Raw genomic sequence first — 24,163 nt, forward strand, 5'->3', positions numbered from 1 at the left:
ACCGCAGCAATATAATTATTACTTATTGCTGCGCCCTTAATTGTTGCGCGCCCAAAACCGCAGCAATAGGTCACTTTTTGACCGCAACAAATATCATTTATTCTACTAGTGTAAAAACCTTTTTTGATGCACGGTTTGACCCTCACCTTCCTCCCTATGGCTGTTCGGCGTCTCCGATACATGGTCACTAATGTCACGTGCCTGTGAATCATCTTCTTGCGTCTCTAATATGTGGTTCTGGCTTTCTGGAGCTCCTGATGACTCAGTAAGCTCCCAGGGAATAAAATGCCCACGACCTTGGCTTCCACCTAAGCCATCTCGACCTCCGCGCCCCGTAGGATTAGACATGATTACCTATAAAAACACAACAAATTTATAAATCATTGTGGATATATTAGTCGTTAGTCTACCATCATAGTGACCAATTCTACAATTCTAAACCATTTCAATCACAATAGTCATTAACAACCCACATACGTACAATTCTACAATTCTAGGCACATAATGATGCAAACATATTTATTTAAACACTTAAATTATATTTATAACATTACCCATTACATGATAGTGAATTTGTGCTAATCACCTCTAACAACATCTAATCACATATATAAAAAACAGAAACTCAATCCGCAATCAAGAATTTAATCTAATATTATAATTCCAACAACATTCTACATTCCATATACAGATCAAATCTTAATGGTCATCGAGCACAAATATACAGATGAACAACAGGAATCTCAAAAATTAAACAACAAAAGAAAAATAGCTAAAAAAGAAAAGGCTAATACAAGAGGGATCCATCAAATTTATCTTGCACAACCAAGACATTTTAGATAAACTGTTGAAGAGGACAAAAACAATAAGGTACCAAAATCTACTATTATTTCTATACATCAAACAAAGGGATGTAGAATGTAAAGCAACCAGCTAACAGAAAACATTAACAAGCCCATAATATCTAAGAATTCATTAGTTTCCTTGTGACATGCTACAACTGCTTCTATCGTGATACCATCTTTCCCGACTTAGAAACCATGTAAGACCTTATTGTCTTTGTCCTATGGCAGAAAAAACAAGAACAACAAACTAATTCAGTTGTAAGTGCTTTTACATTTAACAATAACAACATAATGCGAAACAATAACAACAACAACAACAACAACAACAACAAACAGCAACAACAAACAACAACAACAAATAACAACAACATAATGCTTAAACAACAACAACAAACAATAACAACAAACAACAACAACAACAACAACAACAACAACAACAACAACAACAAATTAAATAACAACAACACTAATTACCAAATATTACAACAACAATAAATTAAACAACAACAACAAACAACAAACAACTTGTTAAACAGCACGACGAATTACCAGAGAGAAGCTACGGACTGGACTGGAATAATACGCAGCAGAGGCTGAAGTAGTTAATTACCCCACGGAGGCGGTGGAGGCTGGAGTAGCAAATTATGCGGCGCCGGCGTAAGGTGGTGCGTGTTTCCCACCTGTATCCAAAAACCCGATTTTTAGGGTAACAAAAAGTAAAAGAGAAATTAATAAACAAAGAGAGGTAGAAATTACCGCTGGAAATGTGGTATGTGTCGCCGGTCGCAGGTCCTCGGTCGTCGGAATTACCTTCAGCCCAAGTTTTGCCGGTTTCACATAAACCCAACTTCTTCAAAAACGAGTAAAACAGTTTGTGGGCTGATATTTTGAAAAACCAGTCGTGTTTAAGTGACAGTGTATTTTCAGTCGTGAAACCCCAACGACTGCCTTTTTACATCACCGACGGTTAAAAGATGTCGCCTAAGACGCCAAAATTCTGAAACTTTAAATACTTAAAGAACAGACAGCTTTAAGCCGTCGTTGATTTCAGCGTCTGTTAAGGCCGTCGTAAGTTTAGTTAAAAGCGGTCGATGTTGCCGACAATTTTAAACTGTCGTTATTTACAATAATATTATCTGTTTTTGTAGCCGTCGCTGGTCTGGCGTCGTTAATTTAGCATATTCTTGTACTGTAAAGACTGTAAACAAAGCTTGAACTACTTTGTATGGATGTCTAGAAAAGTTGTATGTAAAGAAAATTGGGTGTCCAAGAGGAAGAAATAAGAGACGAAAACCCAGAACAGGCTTTTATAGTCTGTTCTAGCGGTACCAAGAGAGGAGGGAAATGGATTCTGGGTAAGATCGGTTTCTGGGTATTTCTGGGAGGTTCTTGCTTGAGGTTTTAACCTTAGGTGTTGCCTTACATGCATACAAAGGGTTTTGAAAGATCACCACTTAAGTGGTTGCTAAGCAGCTTTCTTTGAGCATAGGTCTAAGCTGTAATTTCAGCTAGTCAGGTTTTACTATGTAGGCAATTTACCTTATTGATCCATGTAATTCATGGGCATAAATGACCATTTTAACCTTAAGACATCCCAAGCATGTCATATATCAAGTTTGGTTAAGTTCTGAGCTCAGATTCAACCCTGAAAGGCTCTTTAGTTGGAAGTTCATCGTTACCCGATAAAACAATCTCCAAACGATTTTCACAATATTAATGTTGAAGCTCTCAAGGGATTTTTAACTTATCTATTGGTTCTCAAAGCTTTCTTAACCACTAAAAGTGATAGTGCTTATCCTCTTTGATCTTTCTTAACCATTAAGGGGGTGTTTTGTTGGTTGAGTGGAAAGGGAAAGGATTTGAGAAAGGGTTACAAGGAGAATGGAAAGGTTTACCCTTTGATTTTCAAAGTTGTTTGTTTAGATATTATCAAAGGAAACCCTAGTATTTCCCACCACCACAACTTTTCCCCTAAAACTACCACCACCCATGTAAAACTACTAACTTTTCCCCTCCTCCACCTTCCCCTCCCCGCTGCAGCCGTCGCTCTTCCCCTTCCCTGTCGTCGGCGTGCCGCCCCTTCTCCTTCTCTTCGCTGCCACTGATTTTTGCGGTTAATTATCTTTTCTCTTTCCTCCTCTCTTGTAGATCTAGAGTTTTTCGACAAGGGAGAGGCGTTTTCCATGGATGGTGGTGGTTTTCGTGTGGATGTGGTGGTTTTTCGGGTAGTGGTGGTTAATTTCGAGTAGATGGTGGTGGTTTTGGGTTTGGATCGGTTGTGGGGTGGTGGTTTCAGGTGTGGAGCGGTGGTGGGGTGGTAGTTTCGGGTTGATGGTGGTGGTTTTAGGTAGTGGAGTGGTGGTTTCCGGTGGAGGGGTTCTAGGGTGGTGGTTCCCGTGGCAAAGTGGTTATGGTCAAAGGTGATGGTCAAGGGTTTTCCATTCCCCCATTTCTAAGTGGAGGGGGTAGTGGGGAATCAAAATAGAGGGATTTGGGGTAGTGGAGAGGAAAAGAGGGGAAACAAAACCCCCAATCCCAACAAGTTTTAAGGGAATGGAATCAACTGATTCCCTTACCCTTTCTTTTAACCCCCTAACCAAACGCCCCCTAAGAATGATGGTTTTTATCCACTTTTAGCTTTCTTAACCACTAAAAATGATGGTTCTTATCCACTTTTGTCCTAGTATGATGTTGAAGAGAATTCTAACTATTTAAAGGACTAAAGCCTGATGGAGACTTAATATAGCTAACAAAATATTTGAACCTGCATAAAAATTCAGGCTATTACAAATATAATCATATAACATTCTGCAGACAACTTTTTTTGAACTAAATTCTAAACATCTTTTTATTACTCAAATGGAATAGTTATTGGACTTGAGTTGTCCTACCACCAATGCCTTCACTAAGAAGACGAAATACGGGAGTTGCCACGTATTCCAGAATGACCTGCGATATCGAAGAACCTTTGAAAAATAATAATAATAATAATAGGGATGGTGATCAATCCATCTCCCAGAAAAATCTATGGGCTACCACCATGTACTCCAACTCCTAATGTCCAACTCTAGACGTGCACCAGTCTAAAGTCTATAACTATCCTCGGTACACTTTACGTTATTTACAAGTTATTACTTGTTATGCACATACAAGCAGCACAGAAATACAAATCAAACATTCATAACTGAACTTCTTTTATCTTAGGATTTAATATGTGATCACAACTTACAACCTAAGATTACTTCGTTTTAAATCTCGATCCTTCTTATTTGTTGAACCTAGCCAACAATCCAACGTACCTTTAAAAAGGCATAACTTATCAACTTACCAAATAAGGCCCATAGTCCTCATAAAGTAGTGCAAATAATACTTGTAAGGCAACACATGAATAACATGAACCAATCTCAATAACATATATTAATTGCTTTGTTTGAAATAACAAATAAAGTTCTCATCCACATGCTTGTATCAATAAATCTATACAAACATGACAATCTTTAACTCATAATAAATCTCATACTGAACATGCTTGCACACAGACATAAAACATGTAAAAATCAATCACACCAGAAATCACATATGAACTTATAAAGTTCTTATACATGATACTACAACTTTTTCCCCTTGAATCATGACACTAATCACATAGCATACAGGTATATACGTACCTTGTGTAAACTAGTTGGCATGCCACTTTTCATTCGTTCAAAGTCCCCTACTGAGTATTCTCCACCTAGAAATCAATACTCTTAAATAAAAAAAACATCAACCTTAAAATATTTAAAATCCCCTTCAAACATATTCAAAAGTTAATTTTACTATCAAAACTTCAATTACTTTTGATTTCCTAGCATAGTACTACCATACTAGTAATTAAATTTCTTAAAACTCCATTAATAAAATCTTTTCTGAAATTCCAGCAACTTATAAAATCATAAACCCTCTTTAAACATATGTAAACATGCTTAGATTCATAATTTAAACCAATCTCATAGTGTACAACATACTACTATGGTTTTCTAATAATTAACACCCTAAAAATTCATGCTTTAATGATTAAAACCTTAATCTAACAATAATAAACAAATCTGAATTTTTATTCTTATAATATATAATATATGTGAATTAAGATTATTTATTAAAACATAAATTAAAATCAATAATCATATGATTAGCATTAAAATAAAGTATAAAAACATGGTCTTTAATGGAAAATTGAGGGAGAAGAAAAGAAATTAACCAACAAAGCAAAGAACCAAGAAGAAGATGAAAGAAGACGCCGAAAAAACAGGGCCACACAGCAGCACCTCACGCCCAAGATTAATGGTTGAAGGTTTTGTGACGTTTCTTGTTGAATAAGAAACGTTACTTGAAGAAGAAGAAAACTTGGAAGAAAGAACTGAAAGAAAAATGTGAGAAGAGGGAGATAATTGTTGGCTGTGAGTTTTGAGAGAGAAGAGAGAGAAAATAATCTTTGTATGGGGTAAAATAATTGGGTATTAAGATACTTATAAGGAAGCCTCCTTTTTGGACTTAAGAAAAGGAGATTGGGCTCAATTTAAATTGATGATGAATAGGATAAATAAATTAGAACTCCTAGCATCAATATCACTCTTTTTTCCTAATCTACTTAAAATTGGGCTCCTCAAGTCAACTTAGTTATTTTCCAATATAAATTAGTATTTAAAACATTTATTAAAACATGCTTAATTAAAATATTTCTAACTTTCTTAAATCCTTAAAATATCTTTTATAAATGAGGATTATATGGGTACACATTGTTCCAAAAGTGAACACTGTAAGTTTTGAGAATTCTTGTTTAGACTTACATGAAGTCTTCTGTAGAGTTATAGGAAGAAATAAACTACACTAGCTTGAGTAATAATAACAAAAGAAGTTCGACTCTACCTAAAACATACATGATTGCAATTGTACAAAATAATTTGTTCTATGTTTAACTTTCTAACTTCTAACAAGAGTACTCATTTCATAACCTATGTAGGAATCGATGTGCATAGAACAATGCTCTTCCATTTGAGCTAATAGGTTTTAGGGTGTAGAAAGGAATTATATTCGCTCTTCAATTTTTGTCTGTGAGCTGAAACAAATTCCACTTTCACAATGCATATAAAGGAAAATTTGCACAAAACCACCTTAAGTTTTCACTTATTTAGAAACTCCCACCTTTATGTTTTTTTTTTCCTAAATTTCCACCTAAACTTTACAAAACCTTTATAAACTCCCACCACTTAACGGATTTTGCCAAACTCCGTTAGTGGTGGGACCCGCATCAGTTATTTCTTTTGTTTTTCCCTCCAAACAACTCACTTCCCCCTTCTTATATAAGATAATTTCCCTCCAACACAAGCAACAAACGGGATAGGCCTCCTTCTGATAAGATGTGGGTGAAGGATCAAAGGGTGAAAAGGGAAATTCTCTTATATAAGAAGGGGGAAATGAGTTGTTTGGAGGGAAAAACAAAAGAAATAACTGATGTGGGTCCCACCACCTAACGGAGTTTGGCAAAATCCTTTAAGTGTTGGGAGTTTATAAAGGTTTTGTAAAGTTTAGGTGGAAATTTAGGAAAAAAAAACATAAAGGTGGGAGTTTCTAGATAAGTGAAAACTTAAGGTGGTTTTGTGCAAATTTTCCGCATATAAATTTAGGAATTCAATCATAAACATCCAACATAAAAAAGCTTAGTACACATAGCCACATATGAGTGCATAGAGCAATAGTAGTAATGAACGCACTTTACTAACTACCAAAGCTAACCTATTCAGACCTGCAAAAACCAAAACTAAAAGGCAATCACTAATTTATTCACTATGGCTTTCTCAGAAAAAATACAGTGGGAATTTTAAAGCATCAAGAGCCTATGAAGAGAGAGAAAAGGTTACTAAAACTAAAAAGCATCTCTCCTGCCAGCACTTCTCCTGAAAAACAAGCACTTCCCATTACCCACATTATATCTGACAAAGGAAGTGAATAATATGACCTCTGAAACGATCTAAGGGCTACTACAGGGAACATAAGACCTTATTAACATATTTCAGCCATTTTTCAGAAGGCAACGCCTGCTCATTGTTGTGATGTACCAGGGAGAATAAACCTCATGCCATAAATGCCATTACTTTCCTACTAAACAAACTTTTTATCAGCAAATTCTAAAAGAATCTGCTTAACTTCTTCAATCAAAGAGAAATAATCAATCACAAGCATTAATATTAGAAACGTGCTTTTAATCAATCACAAGCATTAATAGTGGAAACATGCTTTCTCACTAATATATAATCAAAGTAATCTTACTGCTGCCAGATCAATGAGGAACATCCAAAGCACTGTCAATTTCCATGCCTAAGCTCCAATGAACATCAATGAATCGAAAATTACTATGAAATGAAATATCCAAGTAAAGGAATATAGCCAACATAGTTGCACTATTACTCGCAGTATGTAGACCATGCAAAAGCAAGAGTGAACTGCATAGACTAAAACCGGTAGGATATGAAAAGAGACAAGACACATTTCCTGTTTCTCATAAGGCTTAGTGCCATCTCTCTACTGTCACATATTCTGAGCAAGTAAGGCAACTTAAGACACCTTTCCTGTTTCTCATAAGGCTCTTACACATTTATATTTAGGGCTTCATTCAATGAAACTTAGGAAAACATGGCTGACAAATGTGATATCCAAATCTATATCAACAGTAAGCAAACATTCTATCTCAATTAAATCATAATTTCATCATAAACTCATCATTTTATCATGCAAAAAGATCAGTACTTTACATCTTTTTTTGTCAATAGTTTTATATGCTCAAAATTAATTTCCTTTTTAGAAATTTGTCTCAACTTTCTCCGAGAAACTTAGAAAGTTGATCAGACTAGATAAGAAAAGAACCAGGTACTCAAATGAGATCTAGTGCTGAAGACAGAAGCATGAATTAAGTGCTCTCTCTACTGTCACATATTCTAAGCAAGTAAGGCACAATTTAAACATGGATGTAGCACCATTTGTTTAGAGTGATACCAAGCACTAATTAGAGTTGTAATAACTTCTAGTTAGAGTTCTAGCAACATTTGTTTAGAATTATTGGAAATACCAATTAGAGTTATATTAAAGCTTGTTTAGAGTTATAAGAAGTACTAATTAGAGCTGTATCAATACTTGTTGAGAGTTGCAATGAGTACTAATTGGAATTATAGCAACATTTAATTAGTGTTATAGCAACATATATTTAGAGTTATAGGAACGAGTAGTCAACAATTATAAGTGTTAGTACTAATAGAGTAATGGTTAGAGTTATACCGTCACAAAAGAGTGAGGTAGTGAAAGAGAGAGAAAGTATCCATACTTACACTTCGTTAAAAGAGACAATTCCGAGTACTAACAATGGCGCAGAGTAGTAGCATAGGCTGCAACCAAAATCGAATCAGATTAAACTGAAAATCCAACAATAAACAACCTTGATAACTAACTGATTGGAATCAATATCGAAACAAACGAATTTTATACAGATAAACTAAAAAATCCCGAGATGAATCCACATAAGGAAGAACGTGCACAACGACGATTGTTCATAGCTAGAAGATGGTTGAGATTTGAATCAAAGATGATTCAAATGTTTTCCCTTCAAGAATGCGTGGAAGTTACATATCACGTTGGTTCATAAATAGAAGAAGGATCATCAAGCATAAGATAATCAACACAACACACAACAACTTGCAAATTACTCTTTTCTATCGTACCCTAGTCTTAGCCTAGCCAACCTCTTTCTAGGGTTATAATATAGTTCATTATACTTAGAATATGTCCTTGCGCCAAGTTATGTAATTCTTCAGTTGAAGCAAAAAATCTTGGAGGTAACAATCTTCATGTTTTCTCTTTAGTTGTCAAGCATGACTTATCTCATATGTGTTGTAAAAGTTATTCTTAAAGTTGGTGATGTGAATGAAAATGTTTCGCTATAATTAAGTGATTAATGATTGCTTCTTGCTCTATTTATTGCATTTCACCTGAATTTAATAGGCGTTGTAGTTTAATCATTTTAATTGCAACAAAGTTCGTTAGTAAGGTTTTATCTAATTAAACCGGTAACCCCCAGGGACTAAGTCTCCCGTGACATTCAATATCAAACTATTGAATATGCATTGACTTGTTTACAAAGTTAGCAAACCGATTTTGCACCAACAATTATGTAAAAGAATAAGAACACTTTCATACTTCCTGGAATCTAAAATATAAAATACTTATTTTTCAAAAAATTACCACATAAAAAATTAGTGTTTCAATTAAGAATGGAGGAAAAATTATTAAGCCGAGTCCAAATGATCGTAACATTAACATTTTGAAATCAATTTAGGCACCACTAAAAAAAAAAAAAAAAGTAAACGCCAAACGTCAGCAATCAACATAGTCCACAACTAGCCGTACGATTTCTTACCGTTAATCACATGATCCTCACTTATTTAGTAGCAATTTCCCCCCATCTCCCCGTCAAAATTATTCAAAAGAAGTCCAAAAGCCATCAAGTAAAAGAAAAGGAAACTTTGGTCCATGTCTCCCCAACGGCTAGTATTATGACCTTTGCATAACCATATCTTCAATCTGCAAAACTAAATTTCACATTTGCATTCATTCACAAATGGAATCAATCAAAACCCCAATATCCCACAAATCAGAGCCAAGCCACCCAAGAAAATCAGCTTCAAGACTTGCTTTAATGGCGAATAACCCAGATTTTGGGAGTGATACAGAGCACCAAATACCACATTTTTCAGTAGAATATGCTCCTTCACCATCTCCTCCGAATTCTACAAAAACCCCATCGTTATTAACCCCTTCGAAACTCTCAGTTACTAAGCCTAAAAATTTCCTCCCTCTACATGAACACTTGCTTCTCTCTCCTTCTCCTGTTAGAAAGTCCCGGACTCGGCTCTCGGACCGCCTTGATGTAGCAGATGATCATGCTGAACACAGAAGAAGGTGCAAGGTTAGGACTAGCTCTAATGGATTATCTGCTTGTTTTTCGCCTCGAAACCTTAGGAGATCAAGGAGGAGGATTGATCAAGAAGAAAGAGACTTTGCTTCTGTAGAGGAGGTAATAAAGCCTAGAAAAAGAAGAAATAGTGGCAAGTCCAAGAAAGAGAAGCTTACTTCAGCTCCCTCGTTTGCTCTTTCAAGTAATTAAATTTCATCATTTAAACTCTTCTTTTTCTTTTACAATCTGATTTTATAGCATCTAATGCTTTTTTCTAATTGGGCATGTGATTATAGAAGACAATGATGGAGAAGAAAGTACATTGGATCGTGTGAGCCAATTAATTTGGGAATTGATCATGTGGAGAGATGTTGCTAAGTCTAGCCTTTGGTTTGGTTTTGGGTGTGTTTGTTTCTTATCTTCTTGCTTTACAAAGGGAGTAAACTTTAGGTAAGAAAACAATCAATTTATTTCTGTGTATTATTTCTGAAATTTTGTTGGGTCGTGAAGTCAGCTAACACTTTGAACATGTTTTTTTGCAGCCTTTTCTCATTGATTTCTCAACTGGGTCTCCTACTTCTAGCAGCATCATTCATTGCAAATTCATTGCATCAAAGGTGAAATTCCGTAATGTAATTCGATTCTGGAAATTGTAGCAAGGAACTATTTTTCCAATTTACTTATCCAAATTTGTGTTTAATGTAGAGAAAATGTAGCCAGAAACATGGAAGTCAGCTTGAAAGAGGATGACATATTGAGAGTAATTAAAGTGATTCTGCCTGCTCTAAATCTTGTAATTTCAAAAACAAGAGAGCTTTTCTCTGGAGAACCATCCATGACCCTGAAAGTAATTATTAGTACTTGTGGTTTATTTGAGGAGCTGACATTTTCCTTCCATTATTGGGAAGTTATTTGAGGAGCTGACATTTTCCATGATTATACAGGTTGCTTTGTTTCTCTTGGTTGGTGCTGAGTATGGTCACCTTTTAACCCTTTGGAGACTTTGTGCACTTGGTATAAACATTTTCAAATTATATATTGATTATGCTTTGTTTGGATATTAGGTTAATTTTTGTACAAAACTACAGGATTTTTTACCAGCTTTACTGCCCCAAAACTATACTCCTCATATTCTGCTCAAATAGATAGCAAAGGTATAACCAAATTGGCCTAAAAGTCTAGATGTTTTTTAAGTTAACTATTGGTTTAGCATTTGATGGAATTGTTTGGGATTCATTAGCTGAGCAATTCAAGTCAAGGGTGTTGGAAGCATGGCGAGCTTGTTATCACAAGAAGATTGTAGCTGGATCAGCAGCTACGGCCTTTTGGAATATGTCTAGTCTCAAAACCCGAATTTTTGCAGGTGAAAGTTCTATTTTGTGCTACCACAAAATACTTGGTGGAAGCAAGTGTTTGAGTTTATTCAATGTAAACAACCTGCACCTTGCCGGAATGTTTTGCCCAATGTGACCTAATCACTGATATTACATTATACTTGCATCAATGGTAACATATATAATAAGATGTGATATCATAGCATATGATTGCCCAAAGAAATATTTACTTATTGTGGTAACTCACTGATTTTGCATGATCACCTCTTACTGGTTACATCTATAATAAGATGTGATGCATCATATGATTGCCTAAAGCATTTTTTATGAATTTGTTTTTTTGTAAACAACCTGCGTGTGCATTTTTGTTAACAACCTGCGTGTCTGGATATCAGCTGCTAATTATTGTCTCAATAATTTTTCTATGATAAGCAAATCAACACAGAAAGTACTGCCTTTTAGAAACGTGACAACTTGTAAGGCATTCCAAACTAGTATATGGGACTATATTTCAAGATGGGGGGGAGTAAATTGCCTAATAAGTAGGACGATCAACTCAGCTGATTCTTTCAAGTACGGGCAAAATCAATTCCTTAAATTATATAAATAGCACTGGTGTAGTGTATATGCTGTTGCAACTTGCAAGTATGGTTGCAGTTGCTTAATTGCAACATCTCCGTGGCATTCATCTTATTATTGTGTTAATGCAGCTTTCATCTCCTTGGTGATACTGCGATATTATCGGCAACTCTCGAAAGATAAAACGGAAGAAGAACCTGCATCCGCTGAAACGGACGTACAGCCACAAAGACAAACTGCTGTTCAAGAACAAGAACAAGAAATAGAGCCACAAAAAGTTTTGGTTGTGGCAGATGGGAAATAAAGCAGAGCTTTGGTGACTTGCTAGTCCATATGATTATTATTCCTCTTTTTTGACATTCCTGTACAAATGTAACAATTACGTATTTCTTGCTCTAATATAATAATAAGATGAATAAGAAGATTATTCCTCTTTTCACATTCCTGTAAGACTCTATTTCTTCAGCATCCAAAGCACTGTATCTTCAGCCTGTTTATCAACTGAATTGAAGAACAAGTTGCAATTCAGAATAAAGGCCAACAGCGGCTACTGCTGTGCTGTGCAGGTGTGATCCCATGATGGGTAAGGCCTGCACTCAAAGTAAAATGAACAAATTAGGCACCCATAGAGCACCATTATTCATGATTGAAAATAATTATTTTGAGTACAATCTTATTTTTTTGGCTTTTAATTATGAGTAGAAATAAGATTGTCGGATCATTGAAAATATATTTGGGATGAGATGAGAGAAATAGATGAATAAGGTTGTAACATTAGTGATGCCAAGTCTCATTTTATGATCGAGTTTTAAAATATAGTAATCATATTTTTTTAAAAAAATACAAAGTGAAAAAAAATATAAAAAATATCAATGGTTCTATTTTTTCGAGCTCTATAAATAGAAACTGAAATTGCTATATTTTGGATAATTCTTTTTCCAACTATTTATAAATTTTCTCGAATTTTGCTTATTTTATATGAATATCTTCCATTTTCATACTTCAAAAAAAAAAAAAAAGTAAAGAGTAAGAGAGAGAAAAGTAGTTGAGTGGGGTAAAAAGGTATGAGAGGAAAAAATAGTTGGATGTTTTTTTGTTCATGGTTAAGAGGATAGGTGGGAAAAGATTGCGAGATATTATTTTTAGAGAGAGAAAGTTAGAAAGAGAGTGACATTATCTTTGTTTAAGATCATGAACAATGGTGCCCTTAAAGGTAGTAAAAGAAAGGTAAATAATATTTAAAACAATGAAATTGGGAAAGAATTAGACGATAATAAATAGAGGGGCAAACATAGTAAAACTAATTGTCTAGAGCATTGTCTTTCATATCTTAGACATTTTAAAAGTAGGAATTCCCTTACTATTCCCTTCAATAGTGTTATGGGTGATAAAAGGTTGAAATTCATTGTTCATTTGCAATGGACAATCTCAACCCTCCATTTCTCAACTCATATCAACCGCCCAATTCTTTTCTCCTCCCTCCTCTTCACTGCCACTCTCTCCTCTCTCCTATCTCCTCTTTGTCTCTCTCTCTCTCATCTAATCTTCTAATCTTCTAATCTTCTATCTTCTAAGCTCGAAAAAGTTAGGGTACGGTTTTGGCTATGGCTAAGCACGCATAATTGAAGGCTTCATCAATCATCAATGCTTGAAAAGATCGCCCAGAAATCTAATCTTCTAATCTATCTTCTATCTAAGCTCGAGAAATTAGGGTTTTGGCTACGGCTGGCAGAATTGAAGGCTTCATCAATGATTGAAAAGATCGCCCAGGAAAACAACTAATGCGACTCTTCTTCCAATTCGTGAGGTCAGATGATGTTGTTTGCTTTTTTTTCAATTAGGTTTGATTTACTCGAGTTTCTCAAATTTTGCTTTTTTTTCTCTAAATTTTTAGTAGTTTGGGATTTCCGTCTATGTTTAATCTGTTGTTGGTGTTGAAGTTCTATGTTTAAGCTAGGGTTTTTGATTTTAATATTTTTACTTTTTGAAGTCTATCATTTTTTTTTTTGGATTTCATGGTTTGGGGTTCGTGGGTTCGAGTCTTGGTTTTCTTTTGAAGGTGTGTTTGATCTGCGAAAAAATTGAAGTTTGCAGAATTCTTGATGAAATCTAGGGGTGGGGGTGGGGGTGGGGGTGGGAGAGGGATTGATGATAAGTTATTTCCAAATGATGGGTTAATTATAATAAGCTCTTGAAGTTGAAAAGATAAGGCTTAAATTTTGCAGAATTCTTGATGAAATCTAGGGGGTGGGGGTCGGAGAGGGATTGATGATAAGTTATTTCCAAATGATGGGTTAATTATAATAAGCTCTTTGAAGTTGAAAAGATAAAGCTTAAAGTGCCTATATGAAATTGTATTGGTAAAAGTTGCTGCTTCTCGTGTACCCATCCTGAATATAGCTTTGTAAGAGTATTAGGGTAACGCTGTGGTACGGCTTTTTGTTAAGGAAGAGGGAATGTTAATTAATATTTACAAGGCTTTTGGATAGAGTGGCGGTCTGGTTGATGACTTGATGTGGATCTTAACCATGCAGAAATAGAAATTTGCGATTCTTTGGCAAAATCTCTTGTCGCACCATGTGCTATTGCTTGAGGATCTCGGAGAAAAAGCCGACTAGCTTAACATTGTTGATATTACAAAAGTAAATGTCGGATATTTACTTTGGTAATATATATTATGTAAAGATATACACCTATTCATGTTTGGTATATATATTATGTTAAACTAGCTTCCGATTAGGCTTGGACTCTATCTCTGCTATGTATAATTCAATATACAACAAACCACATTTGGGGACTTTTCTCATGCTCTCAAAATTGTATTTTCAGGTTCTTGCGGAAAGAACTTATCTTGTGGGTGTAGAGCAAAAGAGTGTTAGAGTGAACTCTTTTGGAATAGAGGAGTCTCTAAAAGAATCGGAGCAACTGGCTGATATAGCAGGGCTTGAAGTTGTTGGCTCTACTTATCAAAAGTGAGTATGTTGTGGGTTTGACTTCTGCATATTATAGTTACATGCTTAGCTGCATGTTGATAGGACAGAGCAATTAAGGTTCTATAATTTTTTTAGGTTCAACTATTTTAAACATTGTACTTTCACTAATGGTCTTCAATTCTATTAAAGGCTTTATAATTTCTATTTTAACCTTATATGATCCGATATCGTTAAATGCTCTCACTATATTCTCATATGGATTTAACGGATTTAATAGATTACTATAGATTTCAAAATCCGGAAAATTCATATAGGTGATGCTAGCCGTCCAAGTCCCTGCACTATATCTCAAATGAAACATACAACAACAATAAGTTGAAAAGAATTGCCACCTTAATGTAATAGCTTTTACCTTTATGCAATAATATTACTGTTTAGAAATTTTCTAATATGTACCTGCCACAAATTAGCTGAGTCACCAAGTTATAGGATAGAAGTTTCTCACCTCATGGTGAGTTACCTATAAAGAATTTTTTCTGCATGCCGGAGCAACCATGTTAACTACATATTTTAAGAAAGCTGAAAACTACTCCCTAAGAAATTAATGAGGCTACAAAGTGCATATTTAGATTAGTTATCTTTATCATGTGAAAGTGAGAAATTTAGCACTCTTGTGAGTTTAGAAACACAGGTCTTTATGTAAATCCTGTCAGATTTTGTGGCTGGAAAGTGCTATCAACGAGAATACATTTCCTGCTCACTTTGCTTAACACCAACAAAAAAAAAATTTAATATTATTTTTCATTTTCGTTGCCATTTAAACCAGACATAAAAGATACTGTGGAAGAAGTGCAACATAGGACTGCCTAAGGTTACGTAAGTTACGGTATCTGTTTGAAAGTTAGCTCCTTTTTTCTATTGTCTGGTATGTGGAAATAAGTTTGATTCTATTTTGGGGTTTATTCAAGCAGCTATTTATGGTTGACATTCTTGTGGTCATTGAACTCCACTCCCGTTTTTATTTTTATGCTATAACATTGGAAACATTTTTTTTTCGCTAAGTAAGAGAAGTATAATAACACCAAAAATGATTTACAACCTAAACAGCAATTCCAGCAATAAAACAGCCCAACTAGGTTGGCCCCTTCATTAACTGGAATTCTGAGAACAGATCAGAAACTATACAATTTCCAACTTGCTATTAATCCAACTTTGATCCCTGTCACTAAGCTTCTTTGATAGAACCATTTTAATTCTTTGCTGAAGTAGTTGCTTCAATCTCTTGAAAACTACTTCTGGCCTCCAGACAACCTGATTCCAAACAGCTTCATTCCTTACCCACCATATGTGATACACCAGACCACTGAACACAGCAGCCATGAACTTCTTTTGGACCCCTGATCTTCGACTTCTTTGAATGTAAATCATCTGTCTCTGATATGTGTTATGGACAGCAGATACCCTCAGCCAATTCTTCACCATTTCCAAGCACTTTATTGAATTGGAAAAATAGGTGGTCATGTGATTCAACTCCAGTCTCACACAAGCTGCACTGATTTGAATCCACCACTCCTATCTTGACTAGAACATCATTTGTTCTAAGTCTTCCATTCATCACCAACCAGCTAATTACTTTGTGTTTAGGAACTGTCAATCTGTTCCATACAAGCTTGTCCCAATGAATCACATTATGTTCACCTCTCAGTTTCTTATAGACATCCTGCACCTTGTACTTCTGCATATTCTTCAAATCATGTTCACTATAATGCAGCTTCAAGGTATTCTTTGCTTTACAAATTTGTTTCCAATACCAACGACAACAGTCTACAGGAGGTTCATACTCCCACTATTGAGTATCCTTGATGTACACCTCATGAACCCACTTAACCCATAGATTGTCCTGCTTTGTAGAGATTGCCCACACATATTTAGCGATAGCTGCCCTATTCCAAAGCCTTATCTGTCTGATGCCCAAGCCCCCTGCTTGTTTTGGAGAACAAACTCTCTCCCAAGCCATATTACCAGCTTTGTTACTATTATATTCACCTGTCCATAGAAAAGCCCTGCAAATCCTTTCTATCTCATACAGGATAGATTGGGGAATGATGAACAATTGTGCCCAGTACTGGTGGATACTTATTAGAACTGAGTTAATCAAAGTAACTCTTGCCATGTAGGACATATTCCTACTGCTCCAAACTTTAATCCTGGAGCACATCTTATCAATGATTCCAGTGCACTCTGCAACCTTAATCTTCCTTGCACATACTGGTAAACTAAGGTACTTGAAGGGAAGATTACTATGAGCAAACCCTGAAACTTCTTTTACTCTTTGAACAATCTCTTGCTTCACCCCAGCTGTGTAAAAATTTGATTTTGCTTCACTGATCTGCAACCCTGAAGTTATTGAGAAAAGCTTAAAAGCCTTGAGCATGGTGTAAATTGCATGGAGTTCTCCAGCACAACATAGTATGATATCATCAGCAAAAGCCATATGAGTGAGCTGACTTTGCTTACATCTGGGATGAAAGTTGAAAGAGGGATGATCTTCCACACATCTCATAATCCTTGTGAGGTATTCCATACATATCACAAACAAAAGAGGTGAGATAGGATCCCCCTGTCTCAGACCTCTCTTGGAGCTAAAGTACCCATGAAGACCTCCATTCACCTTTAAAGAGAACTTTGGGGTCCTGACACAAGTCATAATTAACTTCCTACATTTCTCAGGGAACATCAAAGCAGAAAGCATTTCTTCTAAAAAGTCCCATTCTATAGTGTCATATGCTTTCTTCAAATCTAGTTTCATGATACAACTAGGTTTAACATTCTTTCTACCATAGTGTCTCACTAGATCCTGACATACCATAATGTTGTAAGCAATGTATCTATCTTTTACAAAGGCCCCCTGGTTCTCAGCTATGATATCAGGTAAGATCATACTTAACCTGTTGCAAACCATCTTTGTAATACATTTGTACATTGTGTTACAGCATGCTATAGGTCTGAACTTAGTTACTGAACTAGGACAATTCACCTTAGGAATGAGAGTTAAGACAGTAGCATTCAGTTCAGTTAAGAGTTTACCATTTTGAAACACATCAAGGATGGCCTGTGTGACCTCATCTCCAACTATTTCCCATGAATCTAGAAAGAAGTGAGTCCCATATCCATCTGGACCTGGACTCTTATCTCCTGAAATGGAAAATAATGCCTCCTTAACCTCTTGGGCTGTGTAGGCTCTTTCTAATACTTGTATATGATCCCTTGACAATACTGGCCCCTTTTCCATCACCATTCTCTTCACCTGTGTTCTATGCTCCATCTTAGAGCCTAACAACTGTTGATAGTATGTCAGGAAGGCCTGATTGACTTCCTGTAACTGTTCTTGCCACTGCCCATTTATATCATGAATATCATACACAATATTCTTCAGCTTCCTAGCCTTGATGGATTGATGAAATAATGTTGTGTTTTCATCCCCATCCTTGCACATTGCATTTTTGCTTTTTGAGCTAGAAATGTTTGATAACTGTTATGTATTCTCCTGTAGCTCAAGCATGCTTGCAGTTCATCATTCCTTGCTTCTAGATCCTGAGGCCTCCTTTGTAATTCTTCTTGACATGCTATCATCTTCAGGTAAGCAGCCCTATCTTGGCATTGAATATCGGAGAAACCATCATCATTTAGTTTCTTCAGATCTTGTTTAAGCATCTTCAATTTCTGAACCACTTTGAACATTAAAGTCCCTTGAACTCCAGCTCCCCAATTCCTTCTCACCAACTCAGAAAAGTTATTAGGTGCAGAACTCCACATTTTAAAATATTTAAATGGGTGCTTCCCAATTACCAGCGAAGGGTATACCATTATCACAATAGGACCATGATCAAATTGCCCTTCTGGAAGGAAGTGAGTTACAGCTGATGGGTAACTCTCAGTCCATTTTTTATTCACCATAGCTCTATCCAGTTTGCAGAACACACGACTTTCACCATGTTGCTTGTTATTCCAAGTGAATCTACTCCCAGTACTAGCCATGTCATGTAGCTGGCATCTACTGACACACTTTTGGAGCCTCTCAAGCTCTTGTTGTCTTACACTTACCCCTATTCTCTCATCAGGGTTAAGAATACAATTATAGTCTCCAGCAACAATCCATGGTATGTGAATACTAGTAACCATATTCTCTAACTCCTGCCACACCATTTCTCTTTCTTTTGTATCATTACTCGCATAAACAATAGTACACTGAAAGCTGTATTGACTACCCACAGGCTTTACCATACAATGTATCAATTGACTAGTGCACTGGAGAATAGTAATCTGAAAGCTACTAGGATTCCAGGCCAAAACAATTCTGCCACCTTTATGAAAGGCTGATCGAGTTTGTAGTGAAACACCAACCTTTAAACAAGCTAAGGTAAACCTCACCCATATTGTGAGCTTTTACCTTCGTTTCCAGAAGCCCAACCAAACCTGCATTTTGGTTATTAAGCATAACCTTAACATCCTTTTTTCTTCTGCTGGTTGTTGAGGCCCCTGACATTCCATATTAAGATCTTATCCATTCTCTCCAGGAGGTCTTCCACCTCCTAGTATTCCCCCTAAGTCACATTCTACTTGACCCACCAACACTGCTTTTCCTTTATCTTTTTCCTTTCCTTTTCTATGTTACTCATTTACTGTCTGCATCATTTCCTCCTCATTACTATCTTCATTCACAGCTTCTAGGATTGTAAATGAGTTACTAGTTTCAGCTCCTTCCTTTCTAGCTAAGCTTCTTCTAACAGATTTTTTAGCTTGCTGAAACTCTTGTTGCCTAGGTAATTCACCTTTGGCTCCATTCTCTCCTTCCTCTGCAGTATCCAGCTTTTTCCTCCAAACTTGTTTAACCAGCGGCCTGGTGCACTGGTTAGCCTCATGTCCCATCATCTTACAAGCTTCACAAAAAGTTGGTTTCCATTCATAATGAATAGGCACCTCCATCGTTTGATTTTTTTCATTGATGAAATGAACTCTCCCAGGGAATTCCTGACCAGTTGTCACTTCTAACATTACTCTAACATACATCAGTTTTTCTCTTTCCTTTGTAGCTTGATCCAGATTAACTAGCTTCCCTATTGGGCGTACAATCTTCTCCAGGCATGATGCCCCCCAATATTTAAAGTCTAGTTGCAACTGAACCCAGATAGGCAACACTGTAACATCTTCCTTACACATTTCTACATCAGCATTCCATGGTTTCACTACCAGAGGTTTCTTATCAAAGAATGGGACATTCCCTGCAAGAATCTGATCTCTCTTCTCGATTGTAGTAAACCTAACTACATATACTCCTTTCTTTGCCATTGCTATCTTATCTATTCCCATATTTCTCCATATTCTCCGAAAAAAACCATCCATTACATGAACAGGGGGATTAGCACCAACTACAAAGCAATATATAGCTGAGTTCCAATACTCAATCTCCTGTTGGATATCATCCATTTCTATTTTCACAACATTAACATTTTCAGTTTCAGGAGAGAATAAGATTGGAACAGGATCAGTTTTACCTTCAAAACGACGATTCCGGGTCGATTCAATCTTCTCTCCAGACTTCTTAATGGACTCTAACCAATCAGAGAAGTTATTCCTTACCATCGATTGTTGCTGTAATGCTTGCAAAGAGGATTTCGGAGATAAAATTTCCTCCATAACCTCCTCCACTTCATCATTGTTATTTCCCTAGGAACACTACAAGAGGGGGGGTGAATTGTAGGTGTAGAAATAAACGTAACTTTTTGCGGAAATTAAAACTTAAACGAATAAACAAGCTAAAGGAACACAAGGGATTTTTACGAGGAAAAACTTCTTGGGCCCAACAAGAAGAAACACCTCGACCACTAGGGATTTTAAACTCAACACTCTCACTAATTAGGCCAAACAACTCTGTTACAACCTAACTCTAACTCGAGCCCTACCTTGAGTTCCTAAACTCAAGTTCCTGAACCACTGTTCCCTTAACAGCAGTTCCTCTCAACTTCACTCGAAGTTTTCTCACACATACAAGCTTCACTCAAAGCCTTTCTCTTACAGAACTTCACTCAAAGTTCCCTTACCCAAAAACCAAAATACAATTGATCGAAATAAGCTTAGTGGAATTAGAGTAAGAAGGCAAAGAACAAATGGCTATTATGAGAGAATGAAGGCACTGACACTTAATAAGTTAAACTCACTTAATTACTTAGTCAGACACAATTTGGAACTTATCTAGACTTCTATATTTATAGTGTTAATCATGAAGAACGTGGAATTGATGTTAGAGTACACGTTTTAATCCATTTACCCATGATGTTCCTTCCCCTAAGGAACACGTTTCACATCATGTCCCATGATCCCATGAACTATAAATGAACGTGGATAAAATGCAGCCATTACTCCTAGATAATAGGAGTTCCTTCAACATTATCCGAAAATCAGTTTTTATAAACTCTTTTTATCTTTAAATCTAAATTTCTAATCTTTAAGAAATAATATCTTTGAAATAAAATCTTTCTAACAACCGGATATTTATTTTCTTATTTTCCGAAAAATAAAATCTTTTCCAAAACAGATTTTCTTTTTAAAACTGATTTTATCATTTGAAATTAGAAATAACTAATTTCCTATAATCTAGGCATGACTTACTCCATTATCTTTTAATCGTTATACTAAGTACACGCCTAAGTCTAGTTCCTTATATTAGTTCAGTTCCTTTAACATATTTGCTAAGTGCCACTGAGTTTGTTCCTTACAGAGGAACAAACGCTTCATTCTCAAAAATTCTGCCACAGTTCCTTACCATTCTTTCTTTGTTCCTTTACATTGGAACTAGAAAATAAAACGCCTAGCTTCTATTATTCTTGATCCAATGCTTGCTCCAGTATCAACATAGAAACTTCTTTACTTAGCCTTTGAAATCCTCTCTTGACTTCTTCATTGACTTCGTATTCTCCCAGTTCCTTGCATTGATACCTTAAACACCATACACTTAAATAATTCATTAGTTCACTACTTAGTTTGTTCCTTTGTTTCTTTGTCATTATCAAAACTAGGGTTCAACAATTTCCCCCTTTTTGATGCTGTCAACAAAGGTACAAACTAAGGAAAATAACAAATAATATAAGTGAATGAAAATAAAAACATAAAGAAGAAAATGAAAATAAAACACAATTATGTGAGTAACTGAAGTTTGATTTTTCAGTTATCTTAACCTATTTTTGATTTTTCATTTACCTTATCCAATTTTTAATTTTTTTTCGATTTTTCATTTTTTTTTAAGTTTATGTATAGTTTGTTCCTTAAATCCTTTTCCCCCTTTGTCATCCTCAAAAAGAATAGACTCTGCATGAATTGATGAATTGATTTAACACCTTAAGACCATTAGGCAAGCACCATTAGTGGTTAAGGTTAGAAAATCAAAGAGTAAACTAGCTCAAACATCAATCACATAATACTAGCCATTCCAAGGAAGAAATTATGCAAAGCATTTAGAAACATAGACAATATAGCAAAAGTCATTGATTATATAGCACTTGTTCCATAACTAAACAAAGAAAGAAAAGAAAAAGGAAGAAACAAAAGTTGTGTTCCTTGATGAGAGAAACAGGAACAACAAAACAACAATTAAAGAAACTAAGAAAGGGAAGGGGAATGGTGTTCCTCGACAACTTCTTCTTCAACCACATCCTCCAACTTTTTCATCACCACCCCTATGGTGGTCCAACCAGTAAGTCTTACTTCAAAATGATGAAGTAAGGAAGTTATCAAGGCCCCGTAGCCAATAACACAATGATTTTCAATGCAATGGGTTAAGTGTTGAATGAAGAGGGAAGGGAAATTAATTTGTATGTGTTGGTCCAAGCAAAACATGTAACACATATCCAAGAGACCCACTTCATTCCTCTTTTCAGTTCGAGGAATGAGTGCTCTCCAAACCAAGTTAAAACATACTTTGTGAAGGGGAGAGAGTAGTTATGGTTAAGTTTGTTTTGGCCAGCTGTTCCTCCAAAATATTCTAAGATTTTTCTTGAGGAAAATTCGGAAAGGAAACAGTTCCTTTCCTTTTAAAATACAAATCAGTTCCTTTGCAAGGAACTTCCCATACTTTGCTTAAAGTTGCTTGATTAAACCTTATTTTCTTGCCTCTAACTTCAGTTGTGCAAGTTCCATTAGTATTAACAAAATTTGCACAAAACTCATCCATAGCTAGAGGAACAAGAGCATTATTAAAGGCGAATTCAAACAAGAATTCCATGCCTTGTTCCTTTAGAATAGGTTAATTCTAGAAATTCAATTTTATTGCCCATTCTAAATCGACGCAAAAGCCCAAGACATACCTAGATTCACTTCGTTCGACCCTTTTCTTGGAAGACGAAGAAACAGTTCCTTTGGAAGGAACAGGTGCAGTTTCTTCTTCTTCCCCCTGAGATTGTTCCGGGGTTTCTTCTTCATCGTCTTCCCCAATCAATTTTCTTCTTCTCATGCTCCTTCTAGGAGATTCTAATTGCTGTTCCTCTATGGGGTTTTCTTGAATTATGTCGGTTTCAAGGGTTTTAGTTGGAGATGAAGAAATTTCCATTTTTGAAGTGTCGGTTGTTTTTGGTGTTGGAAAAGGTGAGTTTCTTGAAGTTTTTGCCATGATTTATGAAGGTTTGGAGGTTTTTATGGAGTATCAAAGGGTGTGATGAGGTTTCGGATTTGGTGAAGATGAAGCGTTTGAGAGGAACACGGTTTCTTAGATGAATTGAAGAAGGAAGTTTTGCATGTAATAGTAATTATGACACGCGGGAAAGAAATAAAGCAAAAGAAATAAAATAAAAATAAAGAAGAAAACGAAAAGATAAAAAGAACCAAGATTTAATTAAACTGGTTCCCCTTAATTTTTGGATTTTATCGGATTTTTCGGATTTTTATGAATTTTAATTTTTGAAAGAAAATAAATGCTAAGGAACTTGTGCTATAGGAACAACTAATGCTACATATCAATATCCTTCATACTATGCATGTTTCTTGACCTTAGGAACAGTAAGGGGAGTATTATGTGACATTTGTGAGTTGTTTAGTTTCTTTGACTTCATGGTTATGTTTTGCAACATTCCAATTTGCAATGGTCTTAGGCAATTAAACACAATTATTTTTAGCACACAAAGTCACTCAAATTGATTCAAACATGGGGGAATTGACATAGGAACAATCACTTAATTTTTATTAAGCCTAACTCAAGCCTTAATTTTTCATATCTATCTCTTTGCAAAGGCTTAGTTAGGATATCAGCAATCTGATAATCAGTTTGACAAAACTCAAGTTTATCAAACCTTTTTCAACATTTTCTCTTAAAAAGTGATGTCTAATATGTATATGCTTTACTCTAGAATGATGCACTGGATCTTTAGATATACTTATAGCACTTGTATTGTCACAATAAATAGGAACACATTCAAAGTTTATTCCATAGTCACTAAGTTG

At 35.6% G+C, this 24,163-nt stretch overlaps 2 protein-coding genes across 4 annotated transcripts; one reads left to right on the forward strand and one right to left on the reverse strand.

Annotated features, from left to right (window-relative positions):
- The first annotated feature begins 9,293 nt into the window (after window positions 1-9,293).
- On the forward strand, window positions 9,294-12,182 carry LOC104885125 (reticulon-like protein B17). 3 transcript variants are annotated; one of them, XM_019247753.3, is made up of 8 exons: window positions 9,294-10,030; window positions 10,125-10,278; window positions 10,371-10,445; window positions 10,534-10,675; window positions 10,773-10,842; window positions 10,917-10,982; window positions 11,069-11,256; window positions 11,873-12,081. In XM_019247753.3, the coding sequence occupies exons 1-8, from the start codon at window positions 9,493-9,495 to the stop codon at window positions 11,888-11,890; spliced, it is 1,251 nt and encodes a 416-aa protein (XP_019103298.1). In that variant the 5' UTR covers window positions 9,294-9,492; the 3' UTR covers window positions 11,891-12,081. The 3 variants fall into 3 exon arrangements, with proteins under 3 accessions (XP_019103298.1, XP_010668133.2, XP_010668132.2); XM_010669831.3 differs by having other exon boundaries at window positions 9,296-10,030; window positions 10,128-10,278; window positions 11,069-11,191; window positions 11,873-12,182; XM_010669830.3 differs by having other exon boundaries at window positions 9,299-10,030; window positions 11,069-11,191; window positions 11,873-12,182.
- Window positions 12,183-19,345: 7,163 nt separating this feature from the next.
- Window positions 19,346-20,317, reverse strand: LOC104896937 (uncharacterized). The gene has a single exon (XM_010683725.2). The coding sequence runs from the start codon at window positions 20,315-20,317 to the stop codon at window positions 19,346-19,348; it is 972 nt and encodes a 323-aa protein (XP_010682027.2).
- Between the last annotated feature and the right edge of the window lie 3,846 nt (window positions 20,318-24,163).

Source organism: Beta vulgaris, chromosome 6, assembly GCF_026745355.1.
Source record: "Beta vulgaris subsp. vulgaris cultivar EL10 chromosome 6, EL10.2, whole genome shotgun sequence".
Lineage (NCBI taxonomy): Eukaryota > Viridiplantae > Streptophyta > Magnoliopsida > Caryophyllales > Amaranthaceae > Beta > Beta vulgaris.

Bases quoted from the DNA above. Each gene is read 5' to 3' on its own strand.
- LOC104885125 (XM_010669830.3), top strand. From the start codon at position 9,493: ATGGAATCAATCAAAACCCCAATATCCCACAAATCAGAGCCAAGCCAC. The intron at 10,031-10,124 runs GTAATTAAATTT...ATGTGATTATAG, and splicing joins TCCCTCGTTTGCTCTTTCAA to AAGACAATGATGGAGAAGAA. The intron at 10,446-10,533 runs GTGAAATTCCGT...TGTTTAATGTAG, and splicing joins GCAAATTCATTGCATCAAAG to AGAAAATGTAGCCAGAAACA.
- LOC104896937 (XM_010683725.2), bottom strand. From the start codon at position 20,317: ATGGTAAGGAATAACTTCTCTGATTGGTTAGAGTCCATTAAGAAGTCT.